This window comes from Protopterus annectens, chromosome 1.part0 (genome assembly GCF_019279795.1).
Source record: "Protopterus annectens isolate FY-2018-M chromosome 1.part0, PAN1.0, whole genome shotgun sequence".
Taxonomy (NCBI): Eukaryota; Metazoa; Chordata; order Ceratodontiformes; family Protopteridae; genus Protopterus; species Protopterus annectens.
Window position 1 is genome coordinate 220893492 of NC_056725.1, and position 26200 is coordinate 220919691.

At 40.0% G+C, this 26200-nt stretch overlaps 1 protein-coding gene across 2 annotated transcripts in view; it reads right to left on the reverse strand.

Annotated features, from left to right (window-relative positions):
- EIF2AK2 (eukaryotic translation initiation factor 2 alpha kinase 2) overlaps window positions 1-26200 on the reverse strand; it is a 1554704-nt gene that overhangs the window by 481711 nt on the left and 1046793 nt on the right. For both annotated transcript variants that reach the window (XM_044057939.1, XM_044057874.1), the window contains one exon: window positions 25828-25962. In XM_044057939.1, the coding sequence (XP_043913874.1) occupies window positions 25828-25962 (135 nt within the window). The remainder of the gene's footprint in view (window positions 1-25827; window positions 25963-26200) is intronic.

Genomic DNA, 26200 nt, shown 5'->3' on the forward strand with positions numbered 1-26200 from the left:
ATTCAGGTTACTGGCTAAGGCTCTTGCCACCACTATAGTGCCTTTTTAAGGCAAAGTTCAAAGGAAAAAAACACCACCATAACAGGTACAAACATGCAAAATCTGAAGGTAATGCTACTCAATGCTAGAAGTCTAAACCTCAAAATGCACTCTCTCAAGGCACTCCTAAAAATGGAGAACATCGATATCTGTGCAGTAACTGAAACCTGGTTCAAGGCTCCAGACAGCACCCCTGCAATACCAGGCTACAACTCTTACCACACTTTTCAGCCACCAAACCAGGACCGAAACACTAAAGGTGGAGGAGTGTCCATATTCACCAAGGATATTCACACCACCAGGCTAGCTGCCCAACACAATGCGTCTGAAATTCTCCAGGTGCAACTAACACTAGGTAAAATGGCAATCCAAACTGTAGCTTGCTACAGATCCCCCACCATGCCCCAAGATTCTCACTACACCTTTCTAAACATATTGGAAAATATTAAGATACAACCAAACACCCTAATACTGGGTGATTTCAACTACCCTGCCATTAACTGGGAAAACTACTTGTATACCAACACCTTTGCCCAACGGTTCTTGGAATTCATAAATTCCAATGCCCTTAATCAGCTAATCCATAGTCCCCACCAGGGGTCCAATATCCTTGACCTGGTCATTACTAAAATGGGAACTCGATGCGCCACACCTATGGTCACCCCATCGTTGGTCAGGTCTGAGCATAAGCTAATCACCCCTTGACATCCACATCCCTCCCCCCCCCCCCCCCCAGTAAGGAAACCTCCATAAAAAACTTCTCCAAAGCCAAGGTCATGCTACTCAAGTCAGAAGTGACTAACTTCATGACACCCATGAAGACTGGAACTATCCTACACTAAGGCACTGTACAAGTACATCCACTCGTGCATGAATCGTGCCATCCCAAATAAAACCAAGACGCTCTCCTCCAAAAAAAAAGAAAGCCAATCTGGTGGTCCCCTGCCATAAACAAACTGTTGCAGAAAAGAGGAAAATCCCAGGATGCAAAAAACTCCCTTATCAGCCTCAGTAAGAAGCTGAGATCCTTCATAAAATTCTCCAAAGCTAGTTACAAAAGTAAAATTGCCACAGATTCCAAAGACAACCACAAGACATTCTATAACTATGTCAAGAATCTAAATGGCAATGCTAAGATCTGCTCTGAGCTACAACAGAATGGCATTAAATATACTGATCCCAAGGATATTGCCAATATCCTGGCAGATCGATTCATTGCCAACTCCACCCCCCTCTCACCTCCTAAAGGACCCATCTCAATACCGAAAGATTGCCAAATTCTAGTATTGTCGGCCACGCTGGTAAAAAACGCACTCTCCAAAGCTAAGAATACAGCATCCATGGGACCAGATGACATCCCGGGCTGTGTATTACATGAACTACAAAATGAACTGGCACCATACCTAAGCATCATGTTTAATCATAGCCTCACCTCAGGCTTCATGCCCACTGAGTGGCGCACAGCTACAGTTATTCCACTCCACAAGGGGGGATCCACTTTGGATGCTAGGAACTACTGCCCCATCAGTCTGACGAGCCTGATCTGCAAGGCCATGGAATGTATTATCATGGAACTTATAAACAAAGACATAGGAAACCTTCAAATACTGGACCCCACCCAGTTTGGGTTTGTGAAGGGCTGATCTTGTCTCCTGAACCTGAATGACTTCTTTGAATCAGTCTCCAGAGCTGTGGACGAGGGTAAGGCGGTCCACTCAGCCTATCTGGACCTTGTCAAGGCCTTTGACACTATCCCCCACTCTGGAATCATAGATAAACTTGCTAAACTGGGCATTAATCCCTACATCACTCGATGGGTTGCCAACTGTCTTACTGACGGAACCCACACTGTAAAAGTAGCCAACTCCAAATCCAGCTACCGACAAGTGGAGTACCTCAGAGTTCAGTTCTGGGACCGCTCTTGTTTGGCATCTACTTCTCTGAAGTACAGCCCAGCACTAAGGGGCTCTGGCTAACAAAGTTTACAGATGACTGCAAAATGGGAGCCATTACTGAATTCCCAGATTATGTGGATATTCTACAAAAGGGCCTTACAGAAACAGATGCTTACCGCCAGAGCCATGGGCTCAAGCTCAATGCCAAGAAATGTATAGTTATCTACTTTGGGAAAAAACAGGTACCCTGTGAATTACCAGATAAGTGGAAGTACACTGAACACTGAATGTGTAATAAGAGATGTAGGGACACAGGTGGACAGTGGTCTCACCTTCGATAATCACATTGCCACAACAGTCAGGAAATCCTTCTATGTGGCACACCTCATCACTAAGGGCTTTTCATCCAGAAAAAAGGAGGTGATTGTCACACTGTACCTATCCCTCATTAGACCCATTATAGAATACAACACCCCGTTTGATATGTACCTCTCAAGACATCTGCAACAACTGGAAAGGCCGCAGAAATACCTCACTAAAAGAATCACAGGCCTAAAGCAGATGCCCTATGCTGACCATCTAAATAAACTCCAGCTATACTCTGTTGCATATCGCCTACTCAGAGGCAATCTCTGCTTAATATACAAGGCCATGTCAAACCCAGAGCTGTTGGACATGCTACACTTAAAGAAATCCCAATCCTTCAAAGCCACATGCTCCAGGGATCTAAATCTTGTCATCACAATGAACAAAACATGCTGGAGGGATAGGTTCCTGACCCAGAGACTCCCCAGACTCTGGAATAGACTGCCCATACATGTCAAGTAGAGCACCTTTTTGGCCCTCTTCAAAAGGAACCTTCACGATTGGATGGGAGATAGGAAATTTATCCCGGGGATCACATCAGTCGCCCTGCCAGACAGGGGTCTAGGGAAGTAAATATTGTGGGAAGAAATACCCAGGGAATTGTTATGGCTAGGCTTGTATAGGCCCTAGGGCCGATAGCCTAGTACCAACCTATGAACCTATAATGTGTTCAGATAACATCCCTCAGATCTGACTGGACCAGGCAACTTCAAACTCCAAGTTTCTCCCGTACCCACAATGCACCAACCCCATCTACCTCAGATCTTGTTTGCTGATTATAATAGGAAGAAGACATATGTGTGTGTGTGTGTATATCAAAGCAGAGACTACATCTGGAGTTCAGTTATGTGGGGAGTAGAATACGTGTCTAACTACTCTCTCTTCCAGAAATTGCATAAGGATGGGGGTTGGTTGGAGGGGTAAATGAGGAAGAATGAAAATCGACAACACAAACGGAACGTTATGGAAAGTGCATAACTTCTTTATCTGATGATGTCAATTTTCATTGAATCCTCAACTAATGGGACAGACTCCCCAGCTACCTTAGCTCCAAGGTGCACTCAAAAAAGGGTATTTTAGAGCATCATCGAGCCAAACGATGTTCTACCTCTGGAGACCAAATCCAATTTGTAATGAGTAATGAAGGTATGGAGAGAAGCCCAAGTTGCTGCACATATGTCATCCATGGATGGTCTGGTTTGAAAAAGTAAGGAAGTTGCCATGGCTCTGGTTGAGTGAGCTTGTAATCATCTTGGTAGGGTGATATCCACTTTGTTGTAAATAAATGAAATGCAGTCAGTAAGCCACTTGACTAAAGTTACTTTGGTTACTGGACTACCCAACTTTATATCTGCATAACAAACAAATAACTGATCACTAGCTCTGATTTCTTTTGTTCTATGTAAATAAAAATGTAGCTGCCTACGAACATCTAGTAAATGAAGTAAGTATTCTCCTTTGTTTGTATATTTAGGTAAAAATATAAGTAAATGAATAGACTAGTTGATGTCAGATCCAGACACCACCTTAAAAAGGAAGGTTGCATCAGTTAGTAGTGTAACTCTGTCCTTATGAATAATTACACATGACGGTTTTGAGGATAAGGCCTGAATTTCAGAAATTCGTCTGTCTGAAGTAATGGCCACTAAAAATAATGTTTTCCAAGAAAGGCATTTAAGATCACACTTATCTGCAGGCTCAAAAGGGGAACGTATTAGTGCTTACAGTACCAGATTCAGATCCCACTGAAGGGGAGGATATTTAAAAGAGGTCTCAATAACAGTGTACAAAGATTATGAGAAGCAAATGAAGAAAGATCAAATCAATATGAAAATTAGAAATTGCTGCTAGCGAACCTTATCTGTAGATGAACTAGCTTCTTCATTAAAAATAAATATTAAGAATTGCAGAACGTTATGTATAGGGGCATAAAAAGGGTCAATATGATTCTGAATAGCCGTGTAGTCAAATATTTTTCAATTGCTAGCATATAGTTTACTTGTAGATGGTTTAAGCGAGGATAACAACATGTTTTGGACCGGAGAAGAGAGCATAGGTTGTCTGGCTATCAACGGAACTGGAGAAGCCAAGCTGTCAGCTTGAGATTTGTTATATCTGGATGGATAATGCCTGTCAAATGAGATAGGAGGTCTGGAGTTTGATCTAGAATCCAAGGTTGGTGAAGCAAGTGAGGCCAAAGGAAGGGAAACCAAATCTCGTGAGGCCAGTAAGGTGCAATGAGGATGACTTTACCCTTCAAAATAGCAGCTTTCTGTAGGAATTTGGGAATCAGCTGGATAGGTGAGAAGGCATAAAGTAGACCAGGGGGCCAATCCTGAAGTAGAGCATCCCTCTGTCATTCCCCCTTAGGGAGGATTAAAGCAAAGTAGCTGCTGCACTTATTGTTTAGGGGAGAGGAAAAAAGATCACAGCAAGGCTGGCCCCACTGACAGAAAATCATTTCTGTCACATTCTTTTTAACAGACCATTTGTGGGGTAAAAGAATGCACCTGCTCAGTTTGTCTGCTATCACACTGGACTTCCCCGGAATGTGCATTGCTATGAGAAAGCAGTTGGATGAGATCACCCATTGCCACACACTGAAAGCTTCTTGACAGAAGGGCTAGGATTTGGCCCCGCCTTGTTTGCTGCTGTTCCAAACTACTGGCATATTGTCTGTTTCTACTGCAATCGTCCCTAAGGGGAGAGCATTTTGGAAGGCCTGCAATGCTAGAAGCATGGCTCTCCTCTCTAGAACACTGATATGCAAATTGGCGTCCTTGGGGGACCACGTTCCTTGTACTGTCTTTCCCAGGTAATGCCCCCCCAAATGGGAAGCATCCGCAGTAACTATGGCCTTGGGCTGAGGGGGAATGAACAAACGGGCTTGTAGAACTTGGTATGACTGCATTCACCACTTGAGATCTCTCTTGCATAGGTTGGAGATTTGTATCGGAGTGGATGTGGAATGATAAAATATTGACCATTGTGAGGCAAGCATCCACTGAAGAATTCTCATATAAAATCTGCCCAATGGTACTAGTGTTATCACTGCAGCCATTGATTCCAAAGCCTGAAGAACTAAATCGAGTTGCAGTCTTGGTAATAAAAACTATCTTCTCTACTTGCAATCTTATTATCTAAACTCTTGGTAAGGGAAGTGAGACTATGGTCAACTCTGTATTGAGACATGCTCCCTCTTATGTTTTGAGTTGGTTCTAAATGAGATTTTTCAGAGTTTATAGTTTTACCCAGAACAGCGCATGGCTGAATAATGTTTTCTCTTGACATTATGAGTTGATGCCTGGTCAGGGTAGAAATGAGCCAGCCATCTAGATATGGAAACATCCAGAATCCCTGCAGTCTCAATTGAGCTGCTACTACTGCCATACACCTGATGAACACCCTGGGGGCTGTGGTGAGACCAAAGGGCAGAACTCTGAACTGGTAATGACTGGCTCCTAGTCAGAAGCGTAAACACCTTCTGGAATGCCCGTTAATTTTTATGTGACAGTACCCATCCTGAAGATCTACTGAGCACATCCAGTGGTCCTTTTCCAAAAATGTAAGAATGGAATGAACCGTGGCCATCCGGAACTCGGTTTTTCAAAGTGACTTGTTTAAGTTGCTGACATCAAAAACTGGCTTCCAGTTCCCTGTTTTCTTTGGCACTAAAAAGAATCTTGAGTAAACTCCAGATTCTATCTGGTCCAGGGGGACAACTTGGATGACTCTTTTTCTAGCAGCTTTTGTACTTAAATTGCCACTTGTTTCCTCTGACTGGGTAGAGCATTGGGAATTTTACCTGAATGGGGAGGAGGAAGGGAAAAGCGTATAATATAACCTCTGGAAATGATCCTCTGCACCCAAGTATCTGCTATCTCTAGCCAGGCTCTCTGGTGCAGTCAAAAATGACCCTTGATTGCCTCCAAATGGGGAAAATCAGGAGCGCTGGAAGGGTCTGTCAAAGAACAAATCTCTAGACCTTTGATTTTTCAGACCAACTCTGATGCATGGGGCGGCATCTACCATTGGAATTCCCCCTTCTGCCCCAGGGGGAACCTCTTCCATGTGTGTCCTGGAAAGGCCCTTGGGACATTTTGAACCACATCTTTCCTCCACCTCGATGATTCCTAGAAAATGAACTTTGAGAGGTGGAAAAATGTAAGCCTAAGGCAGACAGGGTCTTTCTATCTTTGTCATACCTGGATACAGTTTCTTTTACTTTTGGGTCAAACAAAGTAGTACTGTCAAAGGTAGCATTGATGACCGAAGACTTGAAGGGCTCTGCAAAATCACATAAGCACATCCAGGCGTGTCTCCTTATGGAAATGCCTGAACCCGTTGCCCTTGAAGTTCCTTCTAATACATGAGAAATGAACCTTATGGAGAAACTGGATAATTGCAGGGTAGCCAACTGAGAAGTGACAGAGGCTTGTATTTCCTCAGAAATGGATCCTGACAGGGTGCTAGAAAGTTCCTTAATTGGGTCTCTTTGTAACCTGGTGAAATGTGCCAGATAGTTCAGTGACTTTTAGGCGCAGGTTGCTGAAGCATAGCCATGCTTCTCAAACCTTTCCATCGTTTGATACTCCTTGGTGGAGGGATGGACAGTGGAAATCTCCTCAGCTAGTTCCTTCTTAGAGGCCACCACCAAATCTATGGCATTAACAGGCACCACTTTAGCCCAAAACTGCTTGTCCTCCGGTGTTGTCATAATTTTTTCAGGTCTCCGAGGAATTGGCTCAGTGGTGTCTGGTCCTTCCATGCCCACCGAGAGAGCAACTCAGTTAGCTTGTTGGTGGGCAGAGTCACCCAGGAGGTAGACAGGTCAGTGCCAAACGCCTCCAGGAATACAAATTCTTCAGACAAAGGATTGTCAGACTTGCAGCCACCGCTATGGTTTAGGATTTCTAGGATGTCTCCAAATGAGACATTAACAAGAGGTGACTGTGGGGAGCCTTCACCCTCATCATAATCTGCACCTTCTGTGACAGATTCTGGGGACTCTAAGTGCTTATTCTTGTACGTTTTCTTCTTGGGTACCTCCTCAGTAGGATGCTCTAGGGTGGTATCAGAAAAATGGGGATAGTCTGCTGGGAAGACTTAGGTCTTGGTACCAGCTGGCCCTGTGGAGAGGAAAGTTGAGACTCTAAGCACAGACATGGAAAGGTAACAGGTAGGATCCTAGGGGGGAGGAACCGTCTGTGTCAACGATGTACACAAGGCCCTCTCCACAACCTCAAAAGGCAGACTGTCCCAGAGAAGGATAGAAACCTGGATCCAAGAAGGCAAGCTTCTGGATCCTGGTCCCACCCTGCTTTGAAGACAGCCCTCCCGAGGCAGAAGTTAGAGTTGAACTAATCCTTGCCAAAGCCCCAAGGTGCAGAAAGGGTAGTTCCAGCTCTGAGAGCTCTCTGGATCTGACTGGACTGAAGTTCTGAAAGCCAGCTTTGGCTCCAAGGACAATGCAATCCTCGGATCTGAGCAAGATAGTGAGGAACTGATAAAGGTGGTGTAGCTGTAGAATGGATCTCCTGACGTGAAGGTGTAGGTGCCAACAGGACACCTGACTGACTCTGCACCAAGAGAATGCTTCTCACCAGTCTCTCTACGTCGTCTGTGAGGCATTTGGAACAGCGAGTGGTTAGGACAGATGAAGACTTCGGCCTTTCCAGGAATGGTGGTGGAACCCTTGAAGGCACAGGGTCCACAGAGGGAGAAAATCTGGTTCATGGTATATGTATCAAAGTGGAACTTTTTGTTGGATCCTATGTGGTCAGATCTGATAATTCATTTTTCTTATGATAAGGATCCAATGTTGAGGTCAGATCCCAGGAAGATTTTTCTTTATGCTTCGCATCCGATGAAGAAGTCTGCTCTAAAGCTTTATGTATCAATGTGGAACTTTTTGTTGGATCCTATGTGGTAGGATTTGATAATTTATTTTTCTTATGATAAGGATCCAGTGTTGAGGTCAGATGCACGGAAGATTTTTCTTTATGCTTCGGATCCGATGAAAAAGTCTGATTTAAAGCTTTTACCTTCTTTCATTTATGGTTGAATTGTTCAGTTATTGGTCTCTTCCTAGCCTGCTATGAAGCCTTCAAAGAAAAAGAAGAAGGACTTGGAGAGGGAGACTGACATTTTTTATTTTGTAGCAGAAACTCCAGATAAGGTCTCCTCAAAACAGGTAGGCAGCATGGTTTTAAGAATCAGTTTGTTCTTTCTCTCAGTAAATGCTCTTCGGTTAAATCCGTGACAAATGGCACAGTCCTCCTGTAAATGGAGGGGACTTAGGCAGTACACACAAAGAGTATGAGTGTCAGAGAATGGAATTTTATGGCCACATTTAAGGCACTTCTTAAACCCCGCAGGGGCTTTCTCTTTTTCAGCCATTACACAAAACACCAACGTACAGGCAGTCAATAAACCACACTATAAAGGCTAAGGCTGTTTACATCAACATCAGTGTTTTTCCATTTTCATAAATTAAACTTTTTACACACCCTCTGCTTAGTTTCCTCAGTGTTCTTCCATATGTATAATATGGAAAAGGACTATATAATGAACATCTTATCTGATGTTGTCAATTTTCATTCAATCTTCAAGTAATGCGTTCTACTAAGCTTTTTGAAAAAAGAAAAAATTACATTTAGCGCGAGATTCATAATGCATAATATATAATATAATATAATATAATATATATATATATATATATATATATATGTGTGTGTGTGTGTGCGTAGAGAGAGAGAAAAAGTCAGATAGAGATATATAAATATATATATATATATATATACACACACACACACACACACACCCTTTGACAGCAGTATCTTCTAATGTACAGTTAGCCTTGTTCACATTTAATGGACAGTGTGAAAAAAGGTCCCACTGTACTTCAACAGGTGAAGTGAATATGTATCTCTGAGTCTGGGTCCTTCTTTATGGGGTAACTACTAGAAGAATCCCAAGTAATAATAATTAAACCCGTGTGAGAGGCTAGTGTTAGAGAATGTCCAAAACACAACAACTCAGAAAGCAGACTCTAGCAACACTGAATTTTCAAACAAGGCATGACTCACATAACCTTAGACCAAACAATGATGTTTAGGGAAGGCTTAATCTGATGGCCAAGTGGACGTGGCATAAATGTCCACACTGCAGATATTCCTGAAGTAAGCACAGGCAGAAGATGTACCCCTTCTGGCATGACCTTTGACAGCAGTAGTTTCTAATGTACAGTTAGCCTTGTGATGCAGAGCATTTAACACTTCTCTTAGAGGGGTTATTCATGTACATAGGGAATGTCAACAACAGGTTCATACTTCTCAATCTGGAAACATCAAAAATCTGGACAAGGCCCATGAAAACTAGGTAAAAATCTGTACGCTGATTAACATCAAATTTGCATACATAACTACGTAACCCCGCCCACTCCCATGAAATTGTGGGATACCAACTTTCAAACGCAAACTGAAAAACAGACAACCAAAATATGGCACCAGAGTCCCCCTGCAGCCATTCCAATGTCCTATTACCTGTCTATTCTGCCCCATTTACCATAATGTGTGCATACTGCTTTACTTCTACAATGATTATTTGGATTTTATTTTTACATTTTATAGCACAATGCACAAACACTAATAAGATATCTGCTAAACAAAGCTGCTCAACAAAGCAATACTGTCTCGCAATGAAAGTAGACTTGGCATTAAAACTTCTCTGCCCTTGAAACTTACACTCATTGAAACAGCATTGAAACCCACACACCACATCCAAAGAAAATGCATCTGGCCAGTGGTGGATGAAGATTACCTTTGGGCTGTTTTAAAATCATTGGCCCCTTGTACACAAAACAAGAAACATACATGCGTTCGTTGATGCACCTTCCTGACTTTATTAATTTGTATTCCTTGTATAATACAGCACACATGTTAGAGCGCATTTTAAACTTATTGTTTGAGCATTTTTCCAGTAGGCAATGAAACAAAATGCATGAACCAATAATGACAAAACTGCCCAATTCAGAACAAGTCCATCATAAAAGTCTACTTCCATATCCACATTTTATATATATATATATATATATATATATATATATATATATATATATATTTGCACAGCTTCTCACAGTTATTTTCAATTTCATTTTTTTGGGGGGGAGGGGGGAGACAACCATTTTGGAAAGTTGTTAGAATAAAATGTTGTGTTATGTGTATGAATGAGTGTGTTTGTATGGGTGTGTGTTTACCCCCAAGCTTCTCTCCCATTTTGTTCTCATATTTCTCTACTGCCTCATAAAATATTTAAATTTGTGGTAAATCACTGAGCATGTCAGTCAGGTTAACAATGCTAGACATTAGTTTCATACTTCTTATTGTTCAGAAATTGCATGTTGATATAAAACATGTTCTTTTATTAACTATTTAAGTGAATAAGACTTATATTTTTATCCAACTGTACCTGCAAATCTTTATTCATTTCTGTTATCTGTAACAGAACTTGGTCTCATAACTTTGTGAGTTTCCAGATGGTCACATTTAATGGCTAGCTTGTTTACTTTTTGGACTGTAAACTCAAGCACTCCAGTTTCTCTGCAACAAATTGCAGCTAGGAAAGGACCTTGTCCCACAGCTATTAGGATGCTTGTCTTTTATTCCGAATCTCCAAATGTCTTCCCATCTATGACATGTTTTCATTTATTGGAAAATACTCTTTATAGCATACTGCTTTGAGGTTCCACCCAAATTCTCTTGTTCTATTACAGCTTCTCTAGGTATCTTTTTATGGTAGTCTGTTGTGCTAACTCCATTCCTCTCAACTGTACAGATTTTCACAGAATGTCCAGATTTTTGGCTCATATTTTTGGTCTGTTCCTCATAAAATCTGTCTTTTTCTGAAAAAGTACTGGGATAATCTGAGAGATGAAGTCACTAAATAATTACATACATTTGAGTTTCAGACTTCAAATCCTTCAGAAAATGTATGTTAAACAAATTATGTTACTCTAGCAACTTTCTAAGCTTATAAGAGTAATATTTAAAACTTGTCCCTATTTCTGGGCCTTTGTCCCCCCCATTTTGTCAGGTTTTGTCCAGATATGCTGCACTGAGAGGTTGACAGGTATGGCTAACTCACTTGTACACGAAGTAATGATGGATGGAACTAACAGTCACTACACCCATTTTCTGCTTATATTGTTAATATGAGATTCCAGAAGTCTCCATTAAGAAATTAGGAAATGCATCTTTGGAGCTTCCAATAATCTCTTCTTTCTTTTCTTTTTTTCTTTTAATAGTTTATGATTGTGGTAAGACAAGTGGGTTCTAACTATTCACCAGTATTTTAGGGCACTTGAGCATATTAAACAAACTAATAAATTTCCAGGAAAAAAGTTTCTTTTCACCTCCCTAGACCTGTTTTCTGTTCCCTCAAAGACATTTGTCTCACCTTTGTAAAAAAAAAAAAAAAAAAAAAAAAAACTCTCTCTTTAAGAGAAAATAAACACATTAAGGGTCATTCGTTAATGAAATCTTTACTTTTCTTTATGCAAACTTGATTTGAAATCAGCTTTTCTTAAACTTAACAGAAAGTGAAGGAAAATGCCTTCTATAAACTTTTATAGATAGTTCAAAAAGTGTACACATTGACGGGCTCGACATTCTTAATGCAGTACAATTTTCTGTACAGCAAATACAAGTCTTGTAATTCTTCTTCTTTCAGTTTTTCCCGGTTTGGGGTCACCACAGTGGATCACCTGCCCGCTCATGATTGGCAGTGGAGTTTTACGGTGTCGAGTTGCCAGCCCAGCGCCCAACCTTCCACAGAAGGTACACACACACACCTAGGGCCAATTTAGAGTGTCCAATCCACCTACAGCATGTCTTTGGGATGTGGGAGGAAACTGGAGCACCCGGAGGAAACCCACGTGACTACAGGAAGGGCATGCAGACTCCTCACAGAAGGCACCCCAGCCGAGGATCAAACCGGGGAACCTCTTGCTGTGAGGCGGCAATGTTAACCGCTGCACCACCGTGGCCGCCCAAATACAAGTCTTGTAATTAAATTGACTAATTCAATCAGCCATAATATACAGAAGAGGCAAAAGTTGTCTGCAGTAAGATCATTAAAAGCAGTAAGTACTGAATTGTGTTTGTGAAATTTCTCAGGTCTGTAGAAACTACACTCAGTAGTTTCTTTGCAGAAACAAGTACTTCCCCCCTCAACTCCAGTCACTGTTTTCATTTACTAGCTTGCAGAGAAGGCTTAACTTTTATTAGAAAAACTCATCTTATCATTATTATCATTCTAAAGTCCTAGAACTTCTCTCAAAAAGCAAACATTTAGCATAGATGAAGATACATATTTACAGTTATCTTATTATGTCAAACCGAATCTCTATCAGAAATGCTTAGGTACAGGGTTTGAGCCTTTCTAGCCACCACCTCCATTAAATGGGGGCATTGACACACACACACACACACACACACACACACACACACACACACACACACACACACACACACACACACACACCAGTTAGGTACCTTAAAGCAAAGCAGCTCCAGATATCATCATTCAGAAAAGCAAGCTGTGCAGCAACTCCGCGTTCTGCCTGGAACACATCCGGCTCACTCTGCAGTTATAAAACCAATCCAAAATGGCACAGCTGGCAGTCTGTTGAGCTTAAATCCATAACGGCATTAACATCTCCTTGAAATGGCAGTCCCAGTATTCAAACAGACATGCTCCCAAGCATGTCCCTTGAGCTTAATTCTGACAGGCTGACGTCATCGGGCACATGATGATGTCAGCTCCAAAAGCGTGAAAATTAAAAAGTCTAAAAAAACAGATGAAAAAAATTGGAAATGAAGGGTTGCCACTCGGGAATTGTGGCACCCCATTATTGGGACCCCAAAACTCAGTAAAAACAGAGTAATTTGGGACGGTTAGGAGGTCTGAACAGGTTGCATTTTTTGCAGTTTTTACAATGCATTTATTTAGCACTTTTACTGAATTTTTTGAATGCTGTTGGTTGATTTTGACACATGAACAGGATTTTGGGAGTATATGAAATGAGAAGTGTTTGGTAGTTCTGATGAAATTCAGACAGGCAAAAGCTCTTAGCTATCATGGTGTGTATTAATACAACTGTAATATACTTTTTGTGTGGTTGATCTTTTTATTCCAGCAGAAATCTCTGTGGTCTGTGTGTTACTGGAAGTTAACACTGGCTGCACACAGACTTGTTTCATGAATATGCAGAATTTTTTAAGGTACTATTTAACCACCTAATGCTGAGAAACTGCTCTATCCTTTGCAAGATCATGATATCATCATAAATTACAGGCATTCACCATGACAACTGTATAATTGCGACAAGCTATACAGTTGTCTGTCACGGGTCAGAATCACCTGCAAACAATCCAAATGTGAAAGTACAAAATACATATATACTGATAAAGGAGAACCTCTTCCTCTTAGCAGAGTATGCCTAATAAGTGAAATATAAAAAAACAAAGCTTCAACCGCAAATGCAGCACTGTTTATTAAAACAAATAGCACACGTACCAAAGCTTTCAAACTTATAGTTCTTTGTCAGGTTTACCTAATTGTTACCTGTGTTTCCCTGACTCTACTACAGGCCCAAACTCACTGGAAAACCACCTTCTGCCAAACATCTGCTGTTTGTTCCTTCCTTAGCAGAATTTCACCTAAGTACGTACTGCTCACCTGAAGATTATATTTGACGCCTATAATCTCTGGCCTACCCCTGCGTTGGCTGCAGTACACCCGCTCCCCTCTCATCTACCTCCTCCTCCAACTCTTACCAACATCCCTCAATCTTCCTACCACCCTCTCTGCCCTACTCCTCTCCACTGTTAATCTTTACCTCCTTTCTGAACATTTCTCCATACCCATTTCTCTTCTTATCTGCCTGCTCACTCTCCACTATAACTCATACCTCCTTTCTGAACTATTCTTTAGCTCTTTACCCACTCCTCTTTTAACCTGCTTGTTCTCCTATCTGCCACAGTAAGAAATTCTATATTCTAATAACTCCCTATACCTGTCCTACCCGGCTCTTCCTTACATCTCTAGACTTGTGCCTTGCTTCCTACCTCCTGCTGTCCTAATCTCAGGCCCACTATCTCTGCTTTTGCTAGAACCCTACACACTTTCCTCTCCCTTTCTTTCTCTTTCCCTTCAGACTTTCCTTTTGGGTGTAGCTCAGCTCGGGCTCACTTCACTCCCCTACCCTACCCCCATTCCCACCCACCCACTGTACAGTTTCTTTTATACTTAACCATCCCTCCCCTTCTTGCCCAGCCAGCCATTACAAATTCACTTCCTGTCTAGCACCACTCCCACAATCCAACATCCAATCACACTTAACATAATCACCTATTCTTCCCTTCCCTGCCCAGCGATCTACTACAAATCCACACCCTGTCTATTACCAATCCCACAATCCAACACCCAATCAAACTCAGCATACTCACCTACTTTAACTATTTCTTACAATTACCCCCTTCCCTCCTTAACCAAACCTCTCATCATGCTGCATCTACTTACATCTGCAACATTACACACTATACTCTCTATTACTACCTCCTATCACTCTTATGTCTCAAATCCATTCTTTTGTTCCCCTATCTCGCACTCACACTACAACTTTCCAACTTCACTTTCTTTTTCCATCTCTTCAGACCTATTTAACTCTACCACCATAACTCTATACAAAAGACACATACTTCAAATTCTCAAACCTTCCAATAGGATTAAATACAGACCTCCCAAATACTATCTACTTTTTACATCAGGCACTTTTCTCTATAAACATTTACTCTCCTCTGGAGACATCCATCCCAACCCTGGCCCCTCTTCACCTTGCACCTCCCTCTCTTCCCCTTCATCCACCTTAACTACCTCTTGCTCTCAACCCCCTTCCAACAACCAATCCGATATACAACCTCAGTCCCAATACCCAAAACCTCACAAACACCTAACCTTTTATTCAATAAACATTCAAAGCCTAGCAAATAAAATTACTGATCTACACTCTTGGATAGCTTACAACACCCCTCATATCCTATCCCTATCAGAAACATGGCTCAAGACTCACATCTCAAACAGTGAAATACTCCCCCCTGGTTACAACATCTACCGCTCTGATAGAAAATCAAAGAAAGGAGGTGGTGTAGCCATCCTCTACGCTAACAGCCTTAACCTTTCACCTTACCCCACACCTATTCCTAGCTTCCATCCTGCTGAACTCCTCATTCTTAACCTCCATCTAAACCCTCACAAAAAACTTTCTGTAGCTTCCATGTATATTCCTCCTGGCAACAACATACCCATTCTCGAAAACATACTATCCTGGTTCTATCTCAATATACCTTACGAAACACTCATCCTTGGGGATGTCAATATAGACTGGTCTAAACTTTCTACTGACTCTCCTTCACTCGGTATTCACCTTCATGGTTTCCAACAACTAATTTCTACCCCCACCCGTTTCCACAAAAACTCTACCTCCAGCTCCACTATAGACTGGATTCTTACTAACTCCCCTCAACATTACCACCAGCCAAAAACCCTACTAGACTCCCTCAGTGACCATCTCCCTACCTCTATCCTAAGATATGACCTCACACTCCTAAACCCCACCTCTTCAAAGATTGTCGAAAACTATCCTCATTTAACTCTTCTCAATTTAACTCACTACTGCAAAACATTGACTGGTCCATCCTTAAACAACTTCCCCTGAATGATGCCATTGACACTTTTAATAGCATCTTCCTAAATACCCTGGACTCCCTTGCTCCCTCTAGAATGATCAGAGTGAAATCTAATCATGCCCCCTGGCTTTCAAAACAAACTAAGAGCATCATGAAACAAAGAGACGGTGCCCGGAAAGCCTGGATCAAAACTAATCAAACACCTCATCTTCTCAAATACAGACAACTACGTAATCTTGCCAAAAAACAGACAATGAAAGACAAAAAATCATTTTATAGCTCAGGCCAGCATATACATAGATCTAAACCCCGTAAATTCTGGTCTACACTAAACAGCATCCTTTACCCAGGCTCTCCCTCTAACCCTTCCCCCTACCCAAACTCAACTCCAGAGGAAACAGCTACCCTACTAAATTCCCACTTCATCTCCTCCATCCAGAACCTCCTACCCTCTCAAACTAACTCCTACTCCTTACCTGATTCAACACCCAGCCCCAATAACACTTTTTTCTCCTTCCAGCCACTTCCCACTTCTTACATCAAATATCTACTACTCAAACTCAAACCCTGCTCTCTCTCTCTACTGATAAATTACCTCCCACCTTCCTCAAACTTGCAGCTGACTCTATTGCCTACCCTGTGGCTATATTAATTAATAGATCCATGCTAGAATCTACTGTTCCTACTCTTTGGAAATCTTTCTACACCACCCCTCTCCATAAGGGAGGCAACTCTACTGATCCTAACAACTATCGACCTATTGCTATTCTATCCCCCCTAAGATCCTAGAAAAATGTATCAATACTCAGCTTCTAAACCACCTTCTCAATCACAACTTACTCACCCCAACTCAACATGGTTTCCACCCCTATCATAGCACTACTACTGCTCTACTCTCCTTCACCCACACCATTGCAGAATCCCTGGACAATAATAAACCTACTTCCTGTCTCTTTCTAGACCTCTCCAAAGCTTTTGATACTGTATCCCATCCTTTACTTCTATCTAAACTTCCAAACTTTCACCTATCCTCCTCCACCCTCAGCTGGTTCACTAGCTATCTATCTGGATGCCAACAATCTGTCAAATGGCTCTCCTCATATTCTCCTTTCCTGCCTATCTCTACTGGGGTTCCACAAGGTTCCATCTTAGGCCCCCTTTTATTCAATATCATCACTAATGACCTATTCACCTCTTGCAATAATTCATCTCTCATTCAATACGCTGATGACTCCACTATTATTTCTACAGCCGACAACATCTCTGACCTACACACTCTAACCCAAAAAGCTCTACTCTCCACAGAACAATGGCTTTCAAAAAACTTACTAATCCTAAATCCCAAAAAAAACAAACTCTTGCTCTTCCTCCCCCGTTCTCTTGCTCAATATAGATCTTCCTTTGTCATTAAATCCTATGATAACACAGCCATCCATCCTGGCACCCACACTAAACTCTTAGGACTTATCATTGACGATGAACTAAAATTCAATCAACATATACAGCAATGCATAAAGAAAACCCATCAAAAACTTGGTCTCCTATATCGGAACAGAAAACACCTCACTCCTGAGTCTAGACTCACCCTTGGACAAGCATTTCTCCTCCCCTTTCTCCTCTATGCTGCCCCAGTTCTCACAAACATTCAAACTACTACCCTGAACAAACTTCAAAAAACCTACCACAACATAGCCAGATTCATCACTAACAGCCCTAACAACACTCACCACTGTATTGCCTTAAAGTCCCTACAATGGCTGGAACTCCCACAATTACTTCATCTCTACCAATTTAACATGCTGCACTCTATGCTGTTTAAACCCTCCTGCTCTCCTTTCCTATCTCTCCTTGTTTCCATCTATACCCCTTCTCGATCTCTCCGCACCTCAAATCAGCAATTGCTTGATGTCTACCACCCTAACAAGTCTGTTGGTAAGCAACTCTACAAGCATTCCGTGGCCCAAGCTTGGAATAAACTTCCCCTTGATATACGCTCTCTCATACTCCACTATTTAAAAAAGAACTGAAGACACATTTACTCGATTCCAGAACCTGTCCCTGCTATGACCCTACTTAGCTCTCCCCTCCTCCCACACTCATATTTCTCTCATTACATCCTATCAGTCTTGACTTTCCCCTTCTGTTCAGCAGCTAAGAATTTAACTTTTTCAAAGAATCAAAAAATGTGATTGTTTATTTCTACACAGGTTATTTCTATTGTTTGCTATTATTGTTTGTAATACTTGTTTTTTCTTGTTCTGTGATCATATATTGTATTTGCTGGAGCTTTTCTCCTCGGGTCTCCACTGAAAATGGGACAATAACCCAGTTGGACTAACCCGGTTAACAAATGTCAATAAATAAATAAATAAATAATTGTCAGTGCATAATTATTTAGTTAAAACAGCTCATTTACATATAAAACAATCAAACATTGTCATCAAATCAAGACTAAATAAATATATTTAAAATCACAATCACATATATAGTACTTAAACATTATATAAATCTAAGATAATCGATATAAGCGGCCAAGGTATAGCAAACATATAGAAGCACAAACACATAAATATATTATATATAATTTTGTCTTTTCTTTAATACTGGTTTAACACTATTTATATTATTCATGATTAGTTTTGCCTACAAAGAAGCAAGTACATGCTTCACAATTAGCAAGGTAAACAACGTTATCAGTACTCCAAGTAGCAAATGCAGTAAATCTAAACACTTCATGTGTAATGGGATGCATACATTCATTGTTGTTGTTGTTAATATATATACAATACAAAAATTTTGACATGGAACAGTACCTCTCTTGCTATTAGTAAAGCTATTATTTTTTGCTACTAAAAGTATGACCTTTATAATATAAATGATGTCTTAAATTTCTTTCTCTCTTATAAACAAATCTTCGCCTGTCTCCAACCACTTCTTTAAGCTCCGAGTTTGACTAAAGGATAGCCCAATTCTTCCTAATCACTTGTTGGATTATGTTAGTATGTCTATTAAATTTCATATATAGGAGGCAAAACTAATCAAAAACTAAAAGAGAGGATTGGATCTCATTTATCCGAAATACGTAGAAATATTGAATAAAATGCTTTAAGTAAACACATAATGAACTTTGGATTACGACATACTTTTAAATTTAGGGTGCTACAAAAAGTATGGAAACCAAAAACAGGGAATGATATAGTTAACCTTACTGAACTGAATACATACAAATGGAACAGTTTATTTTAGACCTGATATGAGTCCTGGTTTGAATAATATAGTCTTAAACCAGTATTAAAGAAAAGACAAAATTATATATAATATAGCTATATTTATGTGTTTATGCTTCTATATGTTTGTTATACCTTGGCTGCTTATATCTTTTATCTTAGATTTATATAATGTTTAAATACTATATATGTGATTGTGACTTTAAATATATTTATTTAGTCATGTGATTTGATGACAATGTTTGATAGGCTGGTGTTTTATTTTAATGAGCTGTTTTTAATTAAATAATTATGCGCTGACAAAGATCTTTGAGTTTGAAAGCTTTGCTATGTGTTCTACTTGTTTTAAATAAACAGTGCTGCCTTTGCAGTTGAACCTTTGTTTTTTTTACATTTTCAGTTGTTCCATTGGGTTCATTTGGCCATTATAAGAAGGATTGTTTGGATTTATATGCCTCATAAGTAAAAAGCTTTCTCATGACACTTCTACCTCTCCAGATGGAAGCTCCAGTAAAAGTAAGGGCACTAAATGAAAGTCAAGACAAGTCTTTATGTGGAGATGGCAGTTACCACAAATGGGACATATCTATGGCTTTCAATGAAATGGTATCCTGCATTGTCAGGAACCTGAGACCCTGAAACCAAACACCTTTCAGCCACCATGGGACAACAAGGATGGGTCCTGTTCTTTACTTTCAAAAAGCTGTGATTACATGCAGAATCACAAGGAATGGGAGAAAGACATTAAGAAACCTTTCTTGTATGTGACAGTAAAAATTACTGCCTACCAACAACAGTCCTGCTTATCTGGGCAGAATGATGGGGTGTATATTACTCAATGAAGAACATGTTAATTGATGGTGGACTGTCCCACTCCAAAAATATCTTGACCAGACTGAATTCCTGACTGCCCATCTCTAGGAAAAGAAATGCAGATGCATGTTAATGAATCTGCCAGTATATTCTCTACTCAGGGAAAATGAACAGTTGTACGCGCAAGACACAAAATCAAACAGGTTCTCCTAAGGTAGTTTCTGTGAGGAAAAAAGTTCCCAAAACTTTTTGATGAAACTACCTACAGCGAACATAAGAAAATTTTTTTTGCAGGCGAAAGCTCTCCTGGATCTTCCATGTGAGGAGACATTGTCCCTAAGCTATATATACATACGTGTGTGTGTGTGTGTGTGTGTGTGTGTGTGTGTGTGTATATATATATATATATATATATATATATATATATATATACACACACACACACACACACACACACACACACATATATATATATATTTATATGAGTCTACTGCTTTACATTGAAAATACACTTCTTCGAAATAAAGCAGTAGACCCTACACTTCAGCGAGAGCCCACTTAAACGAAAGTGCACTTTCGCTGAAGTCTAGTTCCCCGGGCTACCCCAAAAAAAAAAAAAAAAACACTAAAACATGTATATGGGTCTACTTTGCTAGAAAACACATTTCACTGAAAATCATTTAGTCGAAGCCTCATTTAACTGAAAATGAATTGTCTGAGCACAATTCACTAAAAGCTCACTTCACTGAAAACTCATTTCACTGAAACTCATTTCGTCTAAAAAGGTATATGCCCTGTTCCCCACTGTAGTGTGATCCTGGAGTTAGTATATATAGTAAAGGGGGGGGGGGGCACAGCCCCCCCATTGGGGGGTGTACAGGGTGCAGCCCCCCATTTATTTTAAACGTTGTAAACCATAGACATGGATACTTACAAGTCGAATGAATAACTCTTTCCAGAAGATAATATATACACAAACTATGTGGGAGGCTATGCCCCCCCCCCTTACTATACATACTAACTCCAGAATCACATTACAGTGGGGAAAAGGGCATATACCTTTTTAGATGAAATGAGTTTCAGTGAAATGTGTTTTCTATCAAAGTAGACCCATATATATATATATAAATATATATATATATATATATATATATATATATATATACACACACACACACACACACACACACATACATATATACATACACACACACACACACACACACACACACACACACACACACACACACGTATGTATATATAGCTTGGAGATGATGTCTCCTCACATGGAGAATGCAGGGGAGCTTTCTCCTGCAAAAAAATGTTTTCTTATGTTTGCTGTAGGTAGTTTCATCAAGAAGTTTTGGAAACTTTTTTTCCTCACAGAAACTACCTTAGGCAAACCTATCTGATTCTGATTCTTGCGCTTACAACTGTTCATTTTCCCTGAGTAGAGAATATAGATTCATTAACATGCATGTGCATTTCTTTTCCTAGAGATGGGGAGTCAGGAATTCAGTCTGCTCAAGATCTTTTTGCAGTGGGACACTCTATATATATATATATATATATATATATATATATATATACACACATACATACACACACACACACACACAAACTCAGGGGTTGCACAACAATGGAGGAAAACGCAAACTCCACTGTTGGAAAAGTTAGTTTCGCTGAACAGCATTAGACCATTTAACCTCTGGCAAAACTAACTTCACTGATTTCACATGTTCCACAATTAGATTCCACAATTCTCCTATCTACTGCCTTTCACCAGACATGGATCAGCTCCCTATTCAAATTGAAAAGCATATCCTAGTGTTCGTTCATATAAAACAGAACCTACTGGCTGCCCAACTTCAAAATAAGAGGCTCAGATCTCTTTTCAGGGTTTTCAGAGAAATACTACCACAGTTCCAGCTGGTTTATGGTCAGTTTCCTTTTCTGGACAATGCTTTTCCCTGAACTGTGAAGGAGATGAGGTGGGCTCCCACTGCTTCTAGCAAAGCACCTGTCATCAGAACTTAAAAAGCATTCTGCTTTAGGAAGGGAATACACCACAATGTGATTGATGGGAACAGTTGATCACTTTAAATCCAGGTCCTGATACCAAAAGAAGGTCTTATAGTGAGTGTTGACTTTGTAGTCACTGACATCTTGATGAGTTTCTCTTTTGTGTATGCTTCTGAAAGTTGGTTTAACACTTCATACTTCAGATCTGGGACTGTAACCTAGTGGAAATTAAAGTGGGACTGGCTGTTGAGAACACATACTCGTCCTAGTAAACCTGTGTTCCTGGTTTCTGCAGCCCGCATATCAGGATGTTAATCTTTATCATCATAATATTTTTAACCTGCAGAAGAACAAGAGGGTTAATCCAAGTCTGCAGCCATTCAGCGCTTATCTATTAAAAACAACTCTTTCTGGTTAAGATTATAAATCCTGGGAAGTAACTAAACAAATTAGAATTACCTACTTCCCCAGAGAATAAATAGCGGACAGCTGTAGAACAGGAGTGGATAGCTGTACAACAGGCTTATAACACTCTCCCTCATTACTTTTTATTCATAGAGAAGAGTACAACATGCCAGAATATTCTATGCAGACAAAGACTGAGGACATTAAAGGCACCAAATTAGTAAAAGGTGGAGACAAGAGCTATGATTTGAGGAAGGCCAGAGACTTGCCACATTCTTCAGTTAGCTTTCTGTAATCAACTGGAGGCATAACTGGAATTAGTGACAGCGCATTTATTTATATGTTCCTTCTCTTTATGCAGTTGGAACTAGCAAGGCCTTCTACCCAGTTAAAGACATAACATTTAGGGTTGTAACCTCTATTTATTTTACTGGCTTCTGATATAAACAAGCTGTTCCTCACTTTTACACATAGATTCCTTTTTTGTGGGTCCTTCACCACTCTTTTGGTTTCAGTTTCAACCTCAGGGTGCTCAACTTTCATGGCACTAGGCTTTCCAACTATTTTATTTTTGTGTCCTAGTCCTGGTGGCTGATTTGAACTTTTTACAAAATTCACTATTTACTTTAATATGGTCTATACCACAGCAATGTGTACATTATGTATGGGAAGGATATCCCACACATACACTTACTTAAAAGTGGCCACTGCCTAGGACGTCAACAATTCAATTTTAATATCTGCAAAGTTGGCAAAAGCTAAATTTTAAAATATTCAGAAAACTAGACAGTGGACCTAAATAAAGTAAACCAACTTAACTTCCAACCAAATATCTGGCAAAAATCTTTATTTAAGAATACAGATATGAAAAAATGTAAGACACTTGTTGAGAGCCTCAAGGAATTCAACAGACCATTCTAAGCAATTAGAAGAACTGAAGACGACGCAAGTCAACATCAGCACTGACTACTTGGGCACAAGACAGTCAATAGTGCTTGTGACGTCCCTGCTCTGGGCAAGTAATCAAGGAGTCTGAATTCGCACCACTGATACCAGTGAGGGACTGTCACTTGGAACAAAGATAGATACAGACAGTATTTCCAGATGCAGCTCTCTGCACCAAGCACAATTTCCCTTAAGAGCACACAAGGAACACATTCAGTCCAGGAATGGGTTTGCCACTCTCTCTCTCTCTCCAGGTCCACAATAAGACTCCCTACTGACACAGCTGTAGAGTTGAGTCCTCAGCAGAGTGCTCCAAGCCAGGTCCTCTACCACCCTCTCTGTGAATCCAGTGTTCTGTGTCCAAGCTCCAACTAGCTGACACACACACTCTTTGAGATTTGATTTTTACACACACACCTGGGAAAGGCTGGCACAAATTTCCCAGCTATGTCCCCTTCTGCCCAGGCTATAAGGTAGTTGCTACCACCTGAACACTCCAAAGCCAGCTAATCTAAGACTCTTACAAGGGTACTTAATTTTACTGAGTGAAATTAATACTAATACAAATGGTGGTGTTTGACTAATGCAGCACGGCTTTCAGGAGTGGCTATAGTGTCACCAAATAAATATAAGTACTCTCAAATGCTAAAATATTTTCTAAAAGACCAGCCACAATGAAAAGTTTAAACATATTTAATAATAAATAATAAAAGAACATGAAAATACTCTATAATTATTTACAATAAACATCAGAGTTTCATCAGAGGAAATATTAAAAATAACACTAATGGAAAGATTCATACAGGCACAGAAAAACAATACTTAACTAATATTGCTACATTTTCCTGACTGATCTAAAGAATTACTATTCCCTGGTTACACACTAAAGCAAGGCAAGATGAAGTGGGTGAGTTGTCCTCCTTCTCTGTCAGGTTTCAAAAAGAGACTCCCCTGAGACTTCTGTCTCATCTAGTATTAAACCATAATTTCAGTGCTGGATTACAGAATGACATCAAATACATCTGGTCATCTGACATTTGGTTCCCACACTACCCCCTTTACTAGAAACTGAACCAAAATCTTGCACATATGTGTTACTGATAGATACACACAGAGCTTTGCTAAGATGTGTTATAGCATCTGGAAGCTATAAAACCATTTCAGAACTTCCACCCTTCCAGGGTAGCAATTAATTAATTCACCCCTAACGACAATACAGTAGAATTCTAATCCTGCTTTTCACAGACATTTTGTCAGTGGCTGCAATCAGAACTGTAAGATACAATCTTTATGGCCTAAACCAGGTAATTTAATTTCAGGCTATTTCTAAAAGTTAGCTGGACTGAGATTAACATATTTTCTTCCAGTATCCCATGTTAAAATATATTCATTTCAACAGTTACAATAAAGTCTGACATACAGGTCTATTTCTTTTCTGTCCAGCAGGACCCACTGTTGGTACAATTCTAACACAAGTAGCTTTACAAATACATTTTCAACACAAACACCTGTACGAATCAGTCTGAAATACAAATGACACATAATTCTTTACAAAACTCCAGCTAGCTATGCTGGCATATGTTACACATCCACTGCCGTACTGCTCCTGGCATAGCTGGCTATATCTCACATCATCACAGTGCTGCCAAGTTTGAGACTGATATAAGGTTGAATACTGCTGGGGAAGAGCACAGAGTGAGAAACAGGAGTATAAAATACTATTACCAACAGCTGAATTAAGCATATTGATCTTTTTATAGCTTTCATTAATATTTAAAAAAAAAAAAAAAAACAGAAAATAAAAATGTTACAAGATTTTGTGAAATCTGATACCATGATGGATACAAATTGCTGTAAAATACTTTGTGCACAGTATGTAGTTTTTTGGATACTGAAATCAGATTTTTTTAGTAAGAACAATTTTCCTAGATTCAATTTAATAGAAAAAATAAATACAATTACTTGTTATGTGCTTATTTGTACCTATAAAGGAATCTTTATGAAAAAGTTATGTTCTTTATTCTTGTTTTTTTTCACTAGCACTTATACTTTAGGGAATGTTGGCATCTGTTCACATTATAGTTGCCCCTGCAAAGGCCCGGGATGCACCATTAACTATATGTAGAAAACAAAACTGGTAACTTTTTTCAGTTGCTCTGGAGGGTAAACCTGTTAAATCTCAGCAAATCAAGCCTTGGCATAGCAAATTCTTCCTACCACTCAAATGAATGCCTGTAGACTGGACACTACTACAGTCTCTGAAATGTCACTAAAAAGCTCTTAATGTTAAATTCTAAAACACCGCAATTTGTTGTTGTGATATGAATAATGAAAGCCAACAAATTCAGGAGACTGAAAGTACACTACCTGACGCTGCTGAGACTGCAGCTGTTGCTGTCCCGTTCTGAACCAAAATGTTCAACATCAGTCCATGAAGAATAATAACGCACAATGTTAGGATGGTTAAGATCTGCCAGTGTTTTCACCTCACGCAATGTTTTTCTACAAAGACACAATGCAAAATAAGCATAAACATTGTGAAAAGTGCCTTAACTTTAAAGTATCAGCTGAGCTGGAATATTTCACATTATCATCTATATATGCACCTTCTGAAGAAAGTTCCTTTTCCACTACAATGTTACTGTGTGACCTCTTGAATTTCTTATTTATTAGTCCTTTAAAAATGGTCCTGTGTTGCCTTGAACTGAGATGCCTTGTAAATGATTTTGCTTGCTCCTAC